This window comes from Neophocaena asiaeorientalis, unplaced genomic scaffold, assembly GCF_003031525.2.
Source record: "Neophocaena asiaeorientalis asiaeorientalis breed wild unplaced genomic scaffold, Neophocaena_asiaeorientalis_V1.1 scaffold96, whole genome shotgun sequence".
NCBI classification, from domain to species: Eukaryota; Metazoa; Chordata; class Mammalia; order Artiodactyla; family Phocoenidae; genus Neophocaena; species Neophocaena asiaeorientalis.
In genome coordinates, this window is record NW_020175831.1 from 1,998,700 (window position 1) to 2,015,885 (window position 17,186).

At 35.5% G+C, this 17,186-nt stretch overlaps 1 protein-coding gene across 1 annotated transcript in view; it reads right to left on the reverse strand.

The window, feature by feature from the left end:
• The window catches only part of OLA1 (Obg like ATPase 1), a 171,960-nt gene that overhangs the window by 61,784 nt on the left and 92,990 nt on the right, over positions 1–17,186 (reverse strand). The window contains exon 5 of the mRNA XM_024732866.1: positions 3,599–3,774. Coding sequence (XP_024588634.1) covers positions 3,599–3,774 — 176 coding nt within the window. The remainder of the gene's footprint in view (positions 1–3,598; positions 3,775–17,186) is intronic.

Here is a 17,186-nt window from a genome sequence, read left to right on the forward strand (position 1 = left end):
TTTTTGGCTGCGTTGGGTCTTTGTTGCTGCGCACAGGCTTTCTCTAGTTGCGGCGAGCAGGGGCTACTCTTTGTTGCAGTGCACGGGCTTCTCATTGCAGTGGCTTCTCTTGTGGCAGAGCATGGGCTCTAGGTGTGCAGGCTTCAACAGTTGTGGTGTGCAGGCTCAGTAATTGTGGCTTGTGGGCTCTAGAGCGTAGGCTCAGTAGTTGTGGTGCACGGGCTTAGGTGCTCCGTGGCATGTGGGATCTTCCCGGACCAGGGCTCGAACCCGTGTCCCCTGCATTGGCAGGTGGATTCTTAACCACTGTGCCACCAGGGAAGCCCAGGACAGTCTTTTTTTTAAATGGTACTGGACCAACAGGTTTTCCATATGGGGGAAAAAAAGTCAAATTGGATGCCTGCCTTAAACTACTTACAAAAAATAATTTCCAGGTGGGTTAGTGAGCTAAGTGTGAAAGATAAAATAATGCTTTTAGAATACAAGAGATTATCTTGATGACCTTAAGGTAGGAAAGTTTCTTAAACAAGACAGAAAAACACTAACCTTAAAATTAACACCTGTTCATCAAAAGATACTATTAAAAAGATTAAAAATAAAAGCCACAGAATAGGAGAACATATTTGCAATCCATTCAAAGCAAATGACTAATATCCAAAATATATAGGTAACTTTCACAAATTATTGAGAAAAAGACACTGATCCAATAGAAAATGAGCAAAATAATTAGAACAAGCACTTCACAAAAGAGGAAATCCTAAAGGGCCAATCAATATTTAAAAAGGTCTCCAATCTTATATAACTAGAGAACTGCAAATGAGAACCATAACCAAATACCATTACACAGCTATCAAACTGCAAAAATGAAAAAATCTGATAATACCAAGTATTGACAACAGGATAAACTCTTACAGACTAGGAAAACAGTGTTATCTAGTAAAGTCGAAGATATACATATACTACTGACTTCTATAATAAATATAAGACTTTATCCTTACATGCATCAGGATGTAAAAGAATGTTCACAGCTGCATTGCTCATGATTATAAAAAACTTTGAGGGAAAATTCAAATGCCCACTGACAGTAGAACAGATCTTAAAATTATGGTATATTTTTTTCAATGAAATATTTTACATTAAGAAAAACAAATGAATTAAAGATAAATGCAACATAAAGAACTGTACAAAATAATGCTGAATGAAAATGCTCATATAAATAGATACAACATGATGCCATTTATATAAAGTTTGCACTCAGGAAAATAATTCATATCATTGCAGGTGGCACATACACCAATAAGGATATTATTATAAATTTCAGGATTATGGTTAGCTGTGGGAAGACAGAAAGTTTTAAGACTGGTAAGTGATGGAGATACTTTGGGGTACTAAACAATATTCTATTTCTTGACCTGCAAGTAGGTTTTACTCCCATTTGTATCACAGCTATTTGTTAAACTATACATGAGGTTAATGTTTTACAATTTTTAAAAGCATAAAAAAAAACCCCAACATATTGGCCCTGTAGTTGGACTAATATGGTTGAAAAACTTGATCTACAATTTACTAAGTATGAAATCTTGAGCAATTCACAAAACCTCTTGAAACTTGGCCTTCCTCAGTTTTAACATGGAGATAATAATATATACCTTGCATGTTGTGAGATTTAAATAACATGTATAAAATGTGCCTAACAGTGCTTGGCTCAATAAATAGAAATATAAGATGTTCCTACACTGAAGGATTCTGTATTGTAAAGATGTTAATTCTTTCCAAATTGCGTTATAGACCCAACCAGAATCCTATTTTTGCTAACAACAAACTGAAAAAAAATTTCTAAAAAGCCATCTGTTTTACCATACTTACCAGTATTGGCTTTGCTACAAGATGATCTATAGCATGAATTCACAATAGGGGTAATATTACTCCCAGAGGGGCAAAAATTGGTTCTTGGGGGTGAAAAAAAACTTCGTTATTAAAATGTTTTGTGGCCCTCCAAAGCTCAAGTCTATCCAATGAATTCTTACTTGTTAGTATTTAATTTCTCTCATTAGGGGGAAATTTAATTAATTGAAATTTAATTCAATTTTTTTCCTTAGGGACAGTGATAATTAAAAAAAAAGTTGAGAAACATGAATCTATAATTTATTCTGAAGCAGCTGAATCTAATATGAGGAAAGAAGATGATGAAATAATCACAGTTTGGGGAAATACGAAGGAGTAATAACACCCAGCATTCTAGTTTTCTTTGAGAAGAAAGGCCAGGAAATGGTAGCCCAAGAATTTCAGAAGAACGTGATGCCTCTTTTCCCCGTTTAAGTAAAAGTAAGATCGACAAATTTATTTTGAAGACAGTTAATGCTTCTGAAATATATATGGATGTCAGGAAGTTTCAATTAACTAAAGGATGACTGCATAAGGCTTTACTCTAATCAGAAACCATGCTGTTTGGGACAAAGGAATTGCCTTCAATCCCAACATCTGTCTCACGACGTTTTCCCCCTTTACAGAAAGGGATATCTTTCATACCCACATGTGAAATCCCCTTTTCCATCCTAAATCTTGTACAATTTCCTCAGACAAATCGCTCTCCTTTCTCCATTCTATTTGAACAGGGAAAAAGTGAAGTAACTGTGATGTTAAGGAAAGTAAAATGACTTGGGCTCACTCCAGACTCTCAAGGAAATCAGTAGCACAATACAGGTCTCCCTGTTCCAAGACCAGGCACTTTTGACCATAATTTATTGGTAGTGTGACTGTTTAGAGGTTGATTCTGTAATTGATTTCTTCCTATTAGAGTTCCCTAATCAAAGGTGTGTTTTCCAAACTTATTAAAAATAAATAAGAAAGCAAAAAGATAATCAGTTTCCAAAAATTAGAAAATAAAAAATAAACATATTAAAAACACATGAAAAGTTAAAAAGAAAGAAATCATTTCCTATAACAAAAAAACATAAAAATCAAGAACAGTTTGTGGAAGATGTTAATTAATGAGAAAATATATAATTAAGGCTGCTTTTTTAAGGTAAAAGACAATTTGATGATATTTAAACTAAAAGCTTCAAAACAGATTTTGAAACATTTCCTACACTATTACTAATAATTATTCACTACAATGTGATAGAAAACACATTTGAATATTAAAGACAATGACATGTGTTTTCACACCATAAAAGAGTAAAATTATCTGTCTACTTTAACAGTGCATTCATTCGGTCAATAGCTGTGGAAGACCAATTCCTTATGTAAATCACTTCTTCCAAATCCACAAAACTCATATTCAGTCCTTTATCTAAATCCAGTAAGTGTTCATCATAAAACCCCACATCTCCAACACCAAAACTTGAGGATATACATCGTAACCATAAAATACTCAATATTACTGCTATATATGGTCTCCAAAGAACACCTTAAACAGCCTGTCACCACAGTCCTTCGCTGCGAAGAGAAAACAAGGTTTCTCAACAATTTTTTAACAGAAATGATCCTTGAATCCTAAAATTCCATAACAATATTAGTTATTGTATGTGCTTTATTTTAAAAATTTAATCAAGGAAAATGAACTCAAATATCTAAAGAAGCGGTAGATTTTACTTACATATTCAGGTTTTAGTTTTTTATCTCCTCCTCTCACAGCCACTTTTTCTAGTTTATCTATAATGGGCCCAATCATTTCCTCATCTTTAAGCTGAAGCTCTTCATGTATAATTTCTATATCTCGAATAGGATCTACACTTCCTTCAACATGCGTGATATCATCATCTTCAAAAGCACCTAAAATAAATTAAAGGGAAGCAATTCAATAAACAAGTAACACAGAAGTTCATTATTAGAGTGAGCCAAGATTCCTAGAAGGTTAACAATTTATTCAAGTTATTCTGAATTCTTACAAGTAGGACAGAGTATTTTTTTTCCTATTTAGTACTATTTAGGGCACTAGCAGCAAAACAGTAATTCAAGAGCCTCAACGTTTCAAAAACTGATTGAAATAAATAAAATTATGATCTTTAAAGAAAGAAAATTATGCTCCAGAACTACTGGTATTTTCAGGTTTGGTACGTTAAAAGATACTGTATTCCAGGCATGAGAGCCTGAAGTTCTAAACTGCACTATTAGGGTTTCCAAGGGAAACTGGATTTGGGGCGGGGGGGTGGTGGTGGTGGTGGTGAAATCATCTGGCAGACCTCTTCCCTGCTTCAATCTACTTTATCACTGTGGTTCTGACGGTGATTAGATAATGAACCACTCAGACACACAATTTACACAGCAGCTAATTTCATCGGCCTGATTTGAGGGTATGGTTTTTAGGGGACTATCAAAGAAGCAGATGAAGGTGCATTCGTCATATATGAGTGACAACCATTCACACTATCTGAACAAAATGGTGCTGGCCCTTATTAGAAACACATGTTATTATCACATATTTAAAGTGCAGTTGAAGCCATAATTTCAAATTGCCAACTGGAAACATAAGAGTAAAACAACCAGACATTACTCAAGCATGTGTACTGACTTTATGCCCTTTTGAAGACATAATGTGGCAACATAATTCAACTGGGATTTACTCAAATTATCAGATAACAGTATCACAAAAATGAGCAAATACTAAGAAATATTATAAACAGAAAGCAATGATATACCCACCAAACAATAAACACATTTATAAACAAGTTAATTTAATTAAAATTACCAATTAGATTATATTCCCAAAATGAGATGCTTTCAAACATACAGTATCAATTATTTTAGATAGAGGTATCATAGGAATCATGACAGTTTGACTGAGTTTGATAAGAGAAAAACAGTGACTACAGCTCATTCTTACATACAAAAAAAACCGAGACATTCTCATTACAGGTTGCAAACTTTTAAAATATAATTCCCCAGAATTAAAATAATTAATCTGTTCATATCTTAATGTGGAAATATTTGGTAATAATAATTTTAAAAGTAAATTATTACAATTAAATATAACTGTTTAAAATAATACTTAAGTATTCTTGGCAAACAATCGATGTTATATAGTACCTGATTCATATGAGCAAAATTAGTAAGAAATGAGGAGGTACATTATATCTTACTAGTAAACACATCAGGCAATGTTTTAGGTAAATTTTTTGAATACCTGAAAAGTATGAAAAAAGTTTCCCTGGAAGCACAATACTATTTACTTCTTATCATGATGAGGCAACTTACACAATAAAACAGGAAAACGGAAAATAAAAGTTAGTTTCCTGGCACTCAGATCAACAAAGGAAACGCGGTCAGTTCAGTCATAGAAATAAAAAACGTTTTATGACACTTAGAATGAAAAATTTCGTATATAGTCATCTTGATGTAGGGGCTAATGAGTAACTATAGTGATGTCCTCAACAACATCCCTATAGTAAATGCATCAGCAGATTTTAAATGGCAATTTCAGCCCTCCTTTTAAAATTTATTTTTAAAACTTAATTGATTTATTTATTTTTGGCTGTGTTGGGTCTTCATTGCTCTGCATGGGCTTCCTCTAGTTGTGGTGAGCAGGGGCTACTCTTCGTTGCGGTGCACGGACTTCTCATTGCAGTGGCTTCTCTTGTTGCAAAGCACAGGCTCTCGGCGCACAGGCTTCAGCAGTCCCAGTACATATGCTCAGTAGTTGTGGCACATGGGTTTAGTTGCTCTGAGGCATGTGGGATCTTCCCAGACCAGGGCTCGAACCCGTGTCCCCTGCACTGGCAGGCGGATTCTTTTTTTTTTTTTTAACATCTTTATTGGAGTATAATTGCTTTACAATGTTGTGTGTTGTGTTAGTTTCTGCTGTATAACAGTGAATCAGCTATACATATACATACATCCCCGTATCTCTTCCCTCTTGAATCTCCCTCCCACCCTCCCTATCCCACCCCTCTAGGTGGTCACAAAGCACGGAGCTGATCTCCCTGAGCTATGCGGCTGCTTCCCACTAGCTATCTATTTTACATTTGGTAGTGTATATATGTCCATGCCACTCTCTCACTTTGCCCCAGCTTACCTTTCCCCCTCCCCGTGTCCTCAAGTCCATTCTCTATGTGGCAGGCAGATTCTTAACCACTGCGCCACCAGGGAAGTCCCAGCCCTCAATTTTAATTAAGTGTATAACAGAAACTGAACTGCGTTGTTGTTCCTATGCCTGAAAGTTAGTGTTCCTATTTTATTCATTTGTATATGAGGTGGTAACATATTATGCAAATAACTTAAATTTATTTTTAAAAATAAATAGTGCCAAAAGTTAAGATAAAAATGAACTGAAGGGAACATTAAAGTTATCCTTCAAAACTGAATAGCCCTGTGATCAACTGGGGCCTAAAAGAGCTGTAAAATATAACCTTACAGAAAATTTGGCGGCCATTTGGGCAACTTCCCATTTCTTACAACTAAAAAATCAGAGATTAATTTCCAAAGACATGCTCCTGGGTCAACAGACATCACTGTACACTCACATCATAACATTCTTTCATATCTTTTTTAGTACAAGATTTACTGGTTAAGAATAAGGGCTTTAGGGACTTCCCTGGTGGTCCAGTGGTTGGGACTCCATGCTCCCAATGCAGGGGGCTGGGCTTCGATTCCTGGTCAGGGAAATGGATCCCACATGCCACAACTAAAGGTCCCAAGTGCGGCAAATGAAGATCCTGAGTGCTGCAACTAAGACCCAGCGCAGCCAAATAAATAAATAATTTTTTTAAAAAAAAAAAGAATAAGGGCTTTAACAGCCTTGCTGGTCATAAAATCTTAGACAAATCACTGAACCTCTAAGGATCTCATTATCATATCTTTAAAATAAGATATTTCTACCTTTCAGAGGATGGGTATGATTAAATTGGACAATATATGTAAAGTGCTTAACAGAGAACTCTTTCAGTAACTAGAGCATATACTATTTTTTTTATGATGTAGGAATTAGTAATTTAGAAGAAACTCCATAGTAATATACGCAAACATTAATTTTGAGTAATATCATTTCATGTCACTCAATTCACCTTGGAACAGTTTATAATAAACTTTGTGAGTTTACAGGTTTTCCCCCCACTAATTCTTACTAGTTCACCACAACATTTTTACCCTAGTCCATGGCAAAAGTTATTTATTTCAACTTCACATTAACTAAAACAATTAGTATCATAAATGTTACAATTATTATCACAATTCCCTTTTGGGGGAAATACTTTATTGATAAAGAAGATGACTAGAGTCATCTTGAAGACTATATTATACTGAATTGCTTGATGAGAAAGTTATTTCTCTTTCAATTCTCATTTAGTCCTTCTGACTATGTCAAGGAGAAAATGTTGGTTTGATGCCATTGATCTTTAATGTTTAACATTTATAAATGTTGATAACTTTTTTTTTGATAACTTTTTATCAACAGAACAGGCCTCAGCCTCAGAGCTTCTAAAGGCTAAAAAATTAAATATGTAGTTTTCATTGTATTTATTTTCATTATCTTCAATTTTGGCAATTTCCCACTTACATTAGTGAAAACATTTCCTATTTAAATAAATTAAGTCAAAAATGTGAGATCACAATTTTTTTTTTGTAAAATCAAGAAATGTCTGAAAATATTAACTATGGTCATTTTGGTGGTGGGATGTCATCTGATTTTTAAAAACTATTTTGGTACTATTCTGTATGAAATAGGATAATGTGATAGAGCATGTGTGTGCTGGGGGGAGGGGGTGGCATTGCTGGGCAAACTTTTTTTTTATCTTTATTGGACTATAATTGCTTTACAATGTTGTGTTAGTTTCTGCTGTACAACGAAGTGTATCAGCTATATGTATACATATATCCCCATATCCCCTCCCTCTTGCGTCTCCCTCCCTCCCTCCCACCCTCCCTATCCCACCCCTATAGGTGGTCACAAAGCACCGAGCTGATCTCCCTGTGCTATGCAACAGCTTCCCACTAGCTATCTATTTAACATTTGGTAGTGTATATATGTCCATGCTACACTCTCACTTCATCCCAGCTTCCCCTTCCCTACCGTGTCCTCAAGTCGTTCTCTACGTCTGTGTCCTTATTCCTGCCCTGCCATTAGGTTCGTCAGTACCATTTTTTTAGATTCCATATATATATGTGTAAGCATACGGTATTTGTTTTTCTCTTTCTGACTTACCTCATTCTGTATGACAGACTCTAGGTCCATCCACCTCACTACAAATAATTCAATTTTGTTCCTTTTTATGGCTGAGTAATATTCCATTGTATATATGTGCCACGTCTTCTTTATCCATTCATTTGTTGATGGACATTTAAGTTGCTTCCATGTCCTAGCTATTATAAATAGTGCTGCAATGAACACTGTAGAACATGACTCTTTTTGAATCATGGTTTTCTCAGGGTATATGCCCAGTAGTGGGATTGCTGGGTCATATGGTAGTTCTATTTTTAGTTTTTTAAGGAACCTCCATACTGTTCTCCATAGTGGCTGTATCAATTTACATTTGCTGGGCATTACTTGTACTAGGATAGTCAGAGAAGCCTCTCTGAGGAGACGGTATTGGAGCTGAGAATAGAATGGCCAGAATGAGGGAGTAATGAGAAGACCTGAAGGAAGAGAGTTCTAAGAAGTAGAAATAAGGTCAGTGTGGGTGAACCACAGCAGAGGATAGTAAATAAAGTTTAAGTTGGAGAAGTAAAGCAGTTCACAAACATTTGTAAGCCATGGATGTTTGGATTTTATTCTAGCTATAATGGGAAGCCATTGATTAGGGAGCTTTAAATAAAGGGAAAGTAGGATGATGATATATGATTTATGACTTAAAGAAGCCACTTTGGTTACTCTCAAAAGAACAGACTCTAAGGGAGGGGACAAGAGTGATGGCAGAAAGACTAAGTTAGGGGGTAGTTGCAGTGGTGCAGATGAGTGGTAACCTGAAATAAAATTGCTGCTGTAGAGAAGATGAGAAATGTTTGTACTGAGAATATATGATAGAATGGGCTAGATGTAGTTTGGAAGGTCATGACTGGAGATACAAAATTGGGAATTATCAGATGTGTTTAAAGTTATGGGTCTGGATGACATCATACAGAGAGAGCACTAAAAACTCAGGTGTCTGATAGGGAAGGATTTGGCAAAAGAGACTGCGAAGTGGTGACAAAGTCAGTGAAAAACAAGTAATATGCTCTTCCAGGAGTAGGGGAAAGAAAATGTTTCATGAAGAAAGGAGTATTCTCCTTTCTCCTAGAGAAAGATGATCATTGCTTGTGGCACACAGCAGTTCTTTGAGAAATATTTTATAATAGTTATGTCCCTTTCCATTAGAGTCTATTTCTTCCATATGCCAGAGATGAGAATACTATGACTCAAGGATGTAAACATGGACCTCTTCTCTTATTTCTTATAACTGAAGAGTACGAAAGAGCTAAATTTTAGCATTGCTAAGCTCATTCTGGTTTTGAAAATATTCTTCTCTATATATACTCTGAGTGGATTAATTATACAAGGTAAAACACCGTAAGATTTCTCAGTCTTTGAAAGAGATTCTATCTGTCAAGAAGGCCTTTGAAAGAGATTCCGTCAAGAAGGTGGCCCACTTAGAAATCATAGCCACTTTCAAAGTTTCACATTCTAAGTATGCCAGCATAAACAAACACTGAAACAAAAATTGACCAACCTCAAGTTGGTCAACCAACTGGTACAGAATCATTAATTTCTTCTGTATTACTTCAGTGCTTTTTCTTTCTTTCCAACTAAATATAGTATTCTATTTAAAACAGTATATACATTAATGATCACATTTTAATAAAACTGTTTCTCTCTTTTAATAACACAGACCAAATGCTAATAAAAATAATTCCTAGGCGAGGAGCTGTTGAGTAATTTTTAAATCTTCTTTATCAGTTTTGTCTTGCTTAAACTTTTTATAATGAACATGCACTGTTCATAAAAACAAGTCATTTTTAAAAGTCATTCTTTTTTAAACACAATAAACAAGTTTAACTTGTAGAAAAATTTACACAAATTTCAGTTAAAATTTTGGTTTTGCAGTGACTAGCCACAGGGAGAAAACCACCATAATCATGAAAATTATTTTATATCTGTACATTTATTTATATACATATAAAAAGGGTGACTGAAAATAATACTAACTATAGTAAAGTCTCATTATTAAACAATGTGTTATAAGAGAAATTTAACCATAAGCTAGGCTCAGAGTGGATTCCATCACAAAGATTCTTCACCCAGCAATCCTGCAATGTTTCCTTTCCCAATAAAGCACCTTTTTCAAACCTTCTTGACTTCTCTCACATTTCCGATCTTTCCTATTCCCTCCTGCTACCCAGGAGACCTAATCTTCCTCACTTCACAGAGAAAATGCATGTCACCTTGGAATACCAAACCCCCTTTTTGTTTTTACCCAATCTTTCCTTCTTTCCAGCAGTAAACTGGAAAGCATTACCTTCTACTATTTATGTCCAATCTCTACTATCTCTGCTCTGGATCTTATCCCCTTCCAAGGAAGTTTGCTCCGCAGACTGTTCTTTGTATTTCCTGAGACCTCAATCTATTATGCCTCTCTCTCTCCTATATTTGTATCAGCACCATTTCCATCAATACTTTCCCATCAATATTTAAGTAGGCTTAAGATTCTATGTTAAATCAGTCAAGTCGGTCACCCTCAGACATCAATTCCCTTTCCAGCCAAACTTCTTGGCTCCAAGCCATTCCTGCTCTCGCCACTTCTTTACTTCCTATACAAAACTTAACCCACAACGGTTTGGAGTGTGCCCCCACCAGGCTATCAGAAATCGATCTCAAAAAGAACACCAATGATTTGCCTTCATGATGCTAAATCAAACAGCCATTCTTCAGGAATCTTGAATCACCTCTCAGTAGCATCTAACTTCAGAGCACTGACGATGTCTCTTTCATTTCAACTGCATTCTCCTGATTTTCTTCTATTTTCTCTGGCCATTTCTTCTCAGGCTATTCCTTTCCTTGCTCTAACCACCACATAAATGTTGATATCTCTCTTAGCTCTCTCTCTTAACCCTCTATTACACACTCTTTCACAGAATTTCCAGCCCCAAACTCGCTTGATTGACTCCAGTATACTTTGAGGTAACAGCAAATAAAATGAACAAAAAATATATTTTTAGTTATTAAATAATTTCTATTATAAAATGCGTTCACTAAGTGAATGCAAAATGTCAATGCTCATATTAAAGCTGTGACTTTTAAAATTTGTGTACCTCTTTACTGAGAGCCAGTCAAAATACAGACTTGGTGAGATACATTTGACCATCCACGTGGTATTGAACACTCTGCATCATATTTATTTCTTGGTATGATTTGGCGGAAATGAGTTGGCTATTTTCAATTATAAATGGACTGAAGATTGACCAACTTACTCATTAATTAATTCATTCAAATCCTATCTTATTCCATAAAGATTTGAGTAAGACAGATAAATCCATACTTTTAGGATGCTTAATCTAACTGGAAAAGACTTCAGAAATAAAAATATACTTTGAAAATTCAGCACTTCAGTGAACTGCTTTGCTATATTACTACTTAAATTTGGGTTATATTCAGCTTTCAGAAGCGAAGCATCCCTAGCTATACAGAAATAGATTTTAAAACACGTGATGTATTTAAGTGTACAGGCTTCACAGCGGTACTTTATAAACTACCTGTCATGGAAAACTTGATATTCCAAATTGTATGTCTAGAGTTTACTTGGAAATAAGAGGGTATGTGGTCAAGATGGGCCTATTTTTCTTAAGTTCTTTCCATCCTCTACCACTATACAATCAATGCATAAACTGTCACCTCCTCAACATATGCAGACCACAATATGCCTTGCTAAATGTAAGTTCCCCACTTAAAGAAAGCTTGCTTATACATAACAATGTGCTAAGTCTTAAGAATTAAAAACAAAAATCAAAATATGAGGACCTTAGTCTTAATAATTAGACAATTGGTTGGGAAAACAAATCTAAGCTAATAAAAAAGGAGAACAATACTCACTAGCAAGGACCTTAAATATAGGTTCAATTAATAATAACTAATCATCAAGGCCTTTAAATACAGAAATTTGGTATAGGTAAAGAAGATAAAGAAAGGCATGACAAGTAACAGGAAAAAGCATCAGATAAAAAAATGAAGGTTGAAATAAAGAAGGCTTACGGGAAAGCTGACTATAGTGAGACGCTGTATTGAGGAGTGGTAGGAGACAAAAATTTAGTACATCCAGTAGGGTAAAGAATAGGGAAGTCCAAACAGCAAGGTAAGTCTGGATTGCATCTGCTAGTCAATAGGGAGGCAACATTGGTTTTTATGTTATTGAGTAACAAACAAAAAGTGGCATTTTAGAAAGACTAACCAGAAGTAGGGAACCAGCTAAAAGAGAATTGCTGTACTCCAAATATGGTGATAAAGAAGAGTACACTAGAATACTGATGGGAGATATGAAGACAGTATACATAGTGCAACTTTAGCAAAGAAAATAATGTCAACTACATAAAAGCAATGAGAAAGAGAGACAGAGACAGAGAGAGACAGAGAGAGGTGTGGGGGAGATATCATGACAAGGTTTCAAGTCAAAAGATCTTTATTTGCATCTAAGGTAACATCGGTACATGTAAGATTTAAGAGCCCAAATCAAGTATGGAAGTAAAAAGTATTATATAACCAAAGACTCTAGAAATATCCCCAAATCAATCAATGTGATATACCACATCAACAAGTTGAAGAATAAAAACCATATTATCATCTCAATAGATGCAGAAAAAACTTTTGACAAAATTCAACACTGATTTATGATAAAAACTCTCCAGAAAGTGGACATAGAGGGAAACTACCTCAACATAATAAAAGCCATATACGACAAACCCAGAGCAAACATCATTCTCAGGGATGAAAACCTGAAAGGCATTCCCTTTAAGACCAGGAACAAGACAAGGATGTCCACTTTCACCACTATTATTCAACATAGTATTGGAAGTCCTAGCCATAGCAATCAGAGAAGAGAAAGAAATAAAAGGAATACAAGTTGGAAAAGAAGAAGTAAAACTGTCACTGTTTGCCGATGACATGATACTATACATAGAAAATCCTAAAGATGCCACCAGAAAACTACTAGAACTAATCAATGAATTTGGTAAGGTTGCAGGTTACACAGAAATCTCTTGCATTCCTATATGCTAACAATGAAAGATCAGAAAGAGAAATCAAGGAAACAATGCCATTTACCATCGCATCAAAAAGAATAAAATACCTAGGAATAAATCTACCTAAGGGGGCAAAAGACCTGTACAGTAAGTCCCCTACATATGAACCTTCAAGTTGCAAACTTTCAAAGATGCGAACATGCGTTCGGATAAGGAGTTGAAAGAGGTCTTCAGCAACTTAGTGACCCTCAGCAAGAAGCTGGAGCTAGATCTGCAAGAGTACGACTTCACTGAACTCCTTGCTGTGCAACATGAGGAGCTTACTAATGAAGACCTGATGGAATTGGGGGTCCACAGAAAGGACGAAGAGAGACAAGAGGAAGAAGTAAATGATGAACCGAAGAGATTCACGAAGCAGGAAATGGCAAGGGGATTTTCTTTATTTGAGGAGGCGCTGTTAGTTTTTGAGGCACAGGACCCAGAAGTAGAATGGTACACGAAGGTTGCAGCAGCCATTAAGAATTCAATCCGGGGCTTCCCTGGTGGCGCAGTGGTTGAGAGTCCGCCTGTCGATGCAGGGGACGCGGGTTCGTGCCCCGGTCTGGGAAGATCCCACATGCCGCGGAGCGGCTGGGCCCGTGAGCCACGGCAGCTGAGCCTGCGCATCCGGAGCCTGTGCTCTGCAACGGGAGAGGCCACAACAGTGAGAGGCCCGCGTACTGCAAAAAATAAAAAAATTAAAAAAAAAAAATGTCAGTAATGCCAAGGCTGAGAAACTCTGCCAGACTATAAACTTGTGTCTTTTTTCAACTTTAGATCCTCAGGATGTAGAACAATGTCAACCAGAACTATACACTAAATAAATATGGTTCAGTGAGTAAAATATTTCATAGGATTCTCTGAAGGGAATTCACCCAAAGGTGGAAAAATAAGATTCTTTGAGAAAATTGCCAGAGCCCAAATTCAATCACATTCAAAGATGTAATTTGAAATTCATTTAAAAATTCTCTTTGTAAGGCATAGAGGCTAGATTAGAATTGTGCTCTGATTATGTGCCTACTTCCTCTCTTAAAAAGTGATGTAAAATGTAAGAAAACATATGTTAAAGGAAGAAAAATTCATCAGATTAGATATTTTGAAGAATACCTACAAGAGAACACAGAGGATAAAAGGAAGAAAATAATTAAAGAAATAATAGAAGAAAGTTTCCTAGATCTAAATGAAAATAGAAGCCTTCAGACAGAAAGGGCTTACATCAGAATACCAAGGATGAAGAGAAATCTCAGAATACCAAGGATAAGGAGAGGAAAAACAAATTATCTACAAAGGAATAGATATGAGTTGGGCATTATATGTTTCATTACTAAGGCTGGATGCTAAAAGACAATGAAACAATATCTCAATATAAAGATGTAAAAGTATTTTAAAGCTAAACTCTTATTCCCACCCAAGTTAACATTTAAATGGGGGTGGGGTGGAGGTGCAAAATTAAACATTTTCAGACATATTAAGACTTGAAAGTTAATCACCCACAAACTTCCTCTTTAGAGAATTACTAAACAATGTAACTCAACCCCTCCTCCCCAAAAAGGAATTCATAGGAATATGAGATATAAGGAACAAATGATCAGCAAAGAAACAAAACCTAAGTAAGTCTAATGATGCTCATGAATAATAAGAAATAATTAACAACAACCTGGAATAAAACACCAGATAATTTCAGTATGGGCAATAGGAGGGAAAAGATGAGAGCAGAGGGAAGTGAATGTATGCTTGCTAAGACTGTTCTGTTGTTGGGGGCAAGAGATGTATTGATATATAGACTAATCATTAGGAAAAATGGTAGAAAAATAAAAATGTTTAAATCAATATTTAAAATGTAAGAGTAATCATTAGAAAAATAAAATATAGCTTTAAATCAATCCAACAAAAGGCAATAAATAAGAAAAAAGAAGAAATCACAGTAAATAAAAAACATAAAGTAGGAAGATTAAGTCCAAATATACCAGTAATCACAATTAATGTAAATAGGTTAACTTCTCCAATCAAAAGATAAAAATCTAATTGGGCTTCTCAAATCTTGCTGTATGCTATTAAATATATATATATATAATATATATATATTATATATATATACATATATAAAATATAAAATGATAAACACAAAGAAAATAAAATAAAGACATGGAAAAATATATCTTATGTAAATGTTAACAGAAGGAAAGCAGTATAGGAATATTAATTTCAGACAAAATATTAGTTTCAGTCTAAAAAACGTGAAAAGCAACAAAAGGGGCAAAGAGAGACTTTTCATATTGATAGAAAGTACAGTCCACCAAGAAGAAATAAAATTTTTGAACTTTCATCAACTAAGAACATAGCTTTGAAATATATAATATTAAGTGAAATTTGATAGAAATACAAGGAGAAATTGACAAATTCACAATTAAACTGGGAGATTCTAACAACCCTTTCTCAGAAATCAGATAATCAAGTACACACACAAAAAGCAAAGATAGAGAGGATTTAAAGTACACAATCAAACAACTCTGTTTTAATGATACACATAGAATATTATACCCAACAAAGACGGAATACAACTATTTTTAAACATGCATGAAAGAAAGATTCTTAGAATTTAGCCATGTATTAAACTACAAAAGAAATTTCAACAGATACTTGAATAGAAAAATCTCTTTATGTTCTACAAATCTCTGACCACAATGCAAAAAAATAATGATTTGGAATTAATAATTAATGGAAACCTCCCCGAATCTCTCTGCATGGAAAAAATTTAAATGTCCTAAATGCTATTGTATCAAATCACAGACTATTTAGAAATGGAAACCAATAAAAGCACAACATATCAAAATCTGGTGGATTAGGCAAAGAGATATTTGGAGGAAATTTTTGAGCCTTAACTGCATTTATTAAAAAATAATAAAAGAAACAATGCCATTTACCATCGCATCAAAAAGAATAAAATACCTAGGAATAAATCTACCTAAGGGGGCAAAAGACCTGTACAGTAAGTCCCCTACATATGAACCTTCAAGTTGCAAACTTTCAAAGATGCGAACATGCGTTCGGATAAGGAGTTGAAAGAGGTCTTCAGCAACTTAGTGACCCTCAGCAAGAAGCTGGAGCTAGATCTGCAAGAGTACGACTTCACTGAACTCCTTGCTGTGCAACATGAGGAGCTTACTAATGAAGACCTGATGGAATTGGGGGTCCACAGAAAGGACGAAGAGAGACAAGAGGAAGAAGTAAATGATGAACCGAAGAGATTCACGAAGCAGGAAATGGCAAGGGGATTTTCTTTATTTGAGGAGGCGCTGTTAGTTTTTGAGGCACAGGACCCAGAAGTAGAATGGTACACGAAGGTTGCAGCAGCCATTAAGAATTCAATCCGGGGCTTCCCTGGTGGCGCAGTGGTTGAGAGTCCGCCTGTCGATGCAGGGAACGCGGGTTCGTGCCCCGGTCTGGGAAGATCCCACATGCCGCGGAGCGGCTGGGCCCGTGAGCCACGGCAGCTGAGCCTGCGCATCCGGAGCCTGTGCTCTGCAACGGGAGAGGCCACAACAGTGAGAGGCCCGCGTACTGCAAAAAATAAAAAAATTAAAAAAAAAAAATGTCAGTAATGCCAAGGCTGAGAAACTCTGCCAGACTATAAACTTGTGTCTTTTTTCAACTTTAGATCCTCAGGATGTAGAACAATGTCAACCAGAACTATACACTAAATAAATATGGTTCAGTGAGTAAAATATTTCATAGGATTCTCTGAAGGGAATTCACCCAAAGGTGGAAAAATAAGATTCTTTGAGAAAATTGCCAGAGCCCAAATTCAATCACATATAAGAAAAAAAAAAAAAAAAAAAAAAAAAAAAAAAAAAAAAAAAAAGAATGCAATCCGGTGCTACCGTGTCATCTATGAGAGGAAAAAAAGAGATATTACCCAGACATCACTGGATCATTTTTTCAAGAGGGTAGATACAACTGAATCCAGCAAGGAACCAGACCCGTGCCATCAATGTCAGGCATGAGTGAAA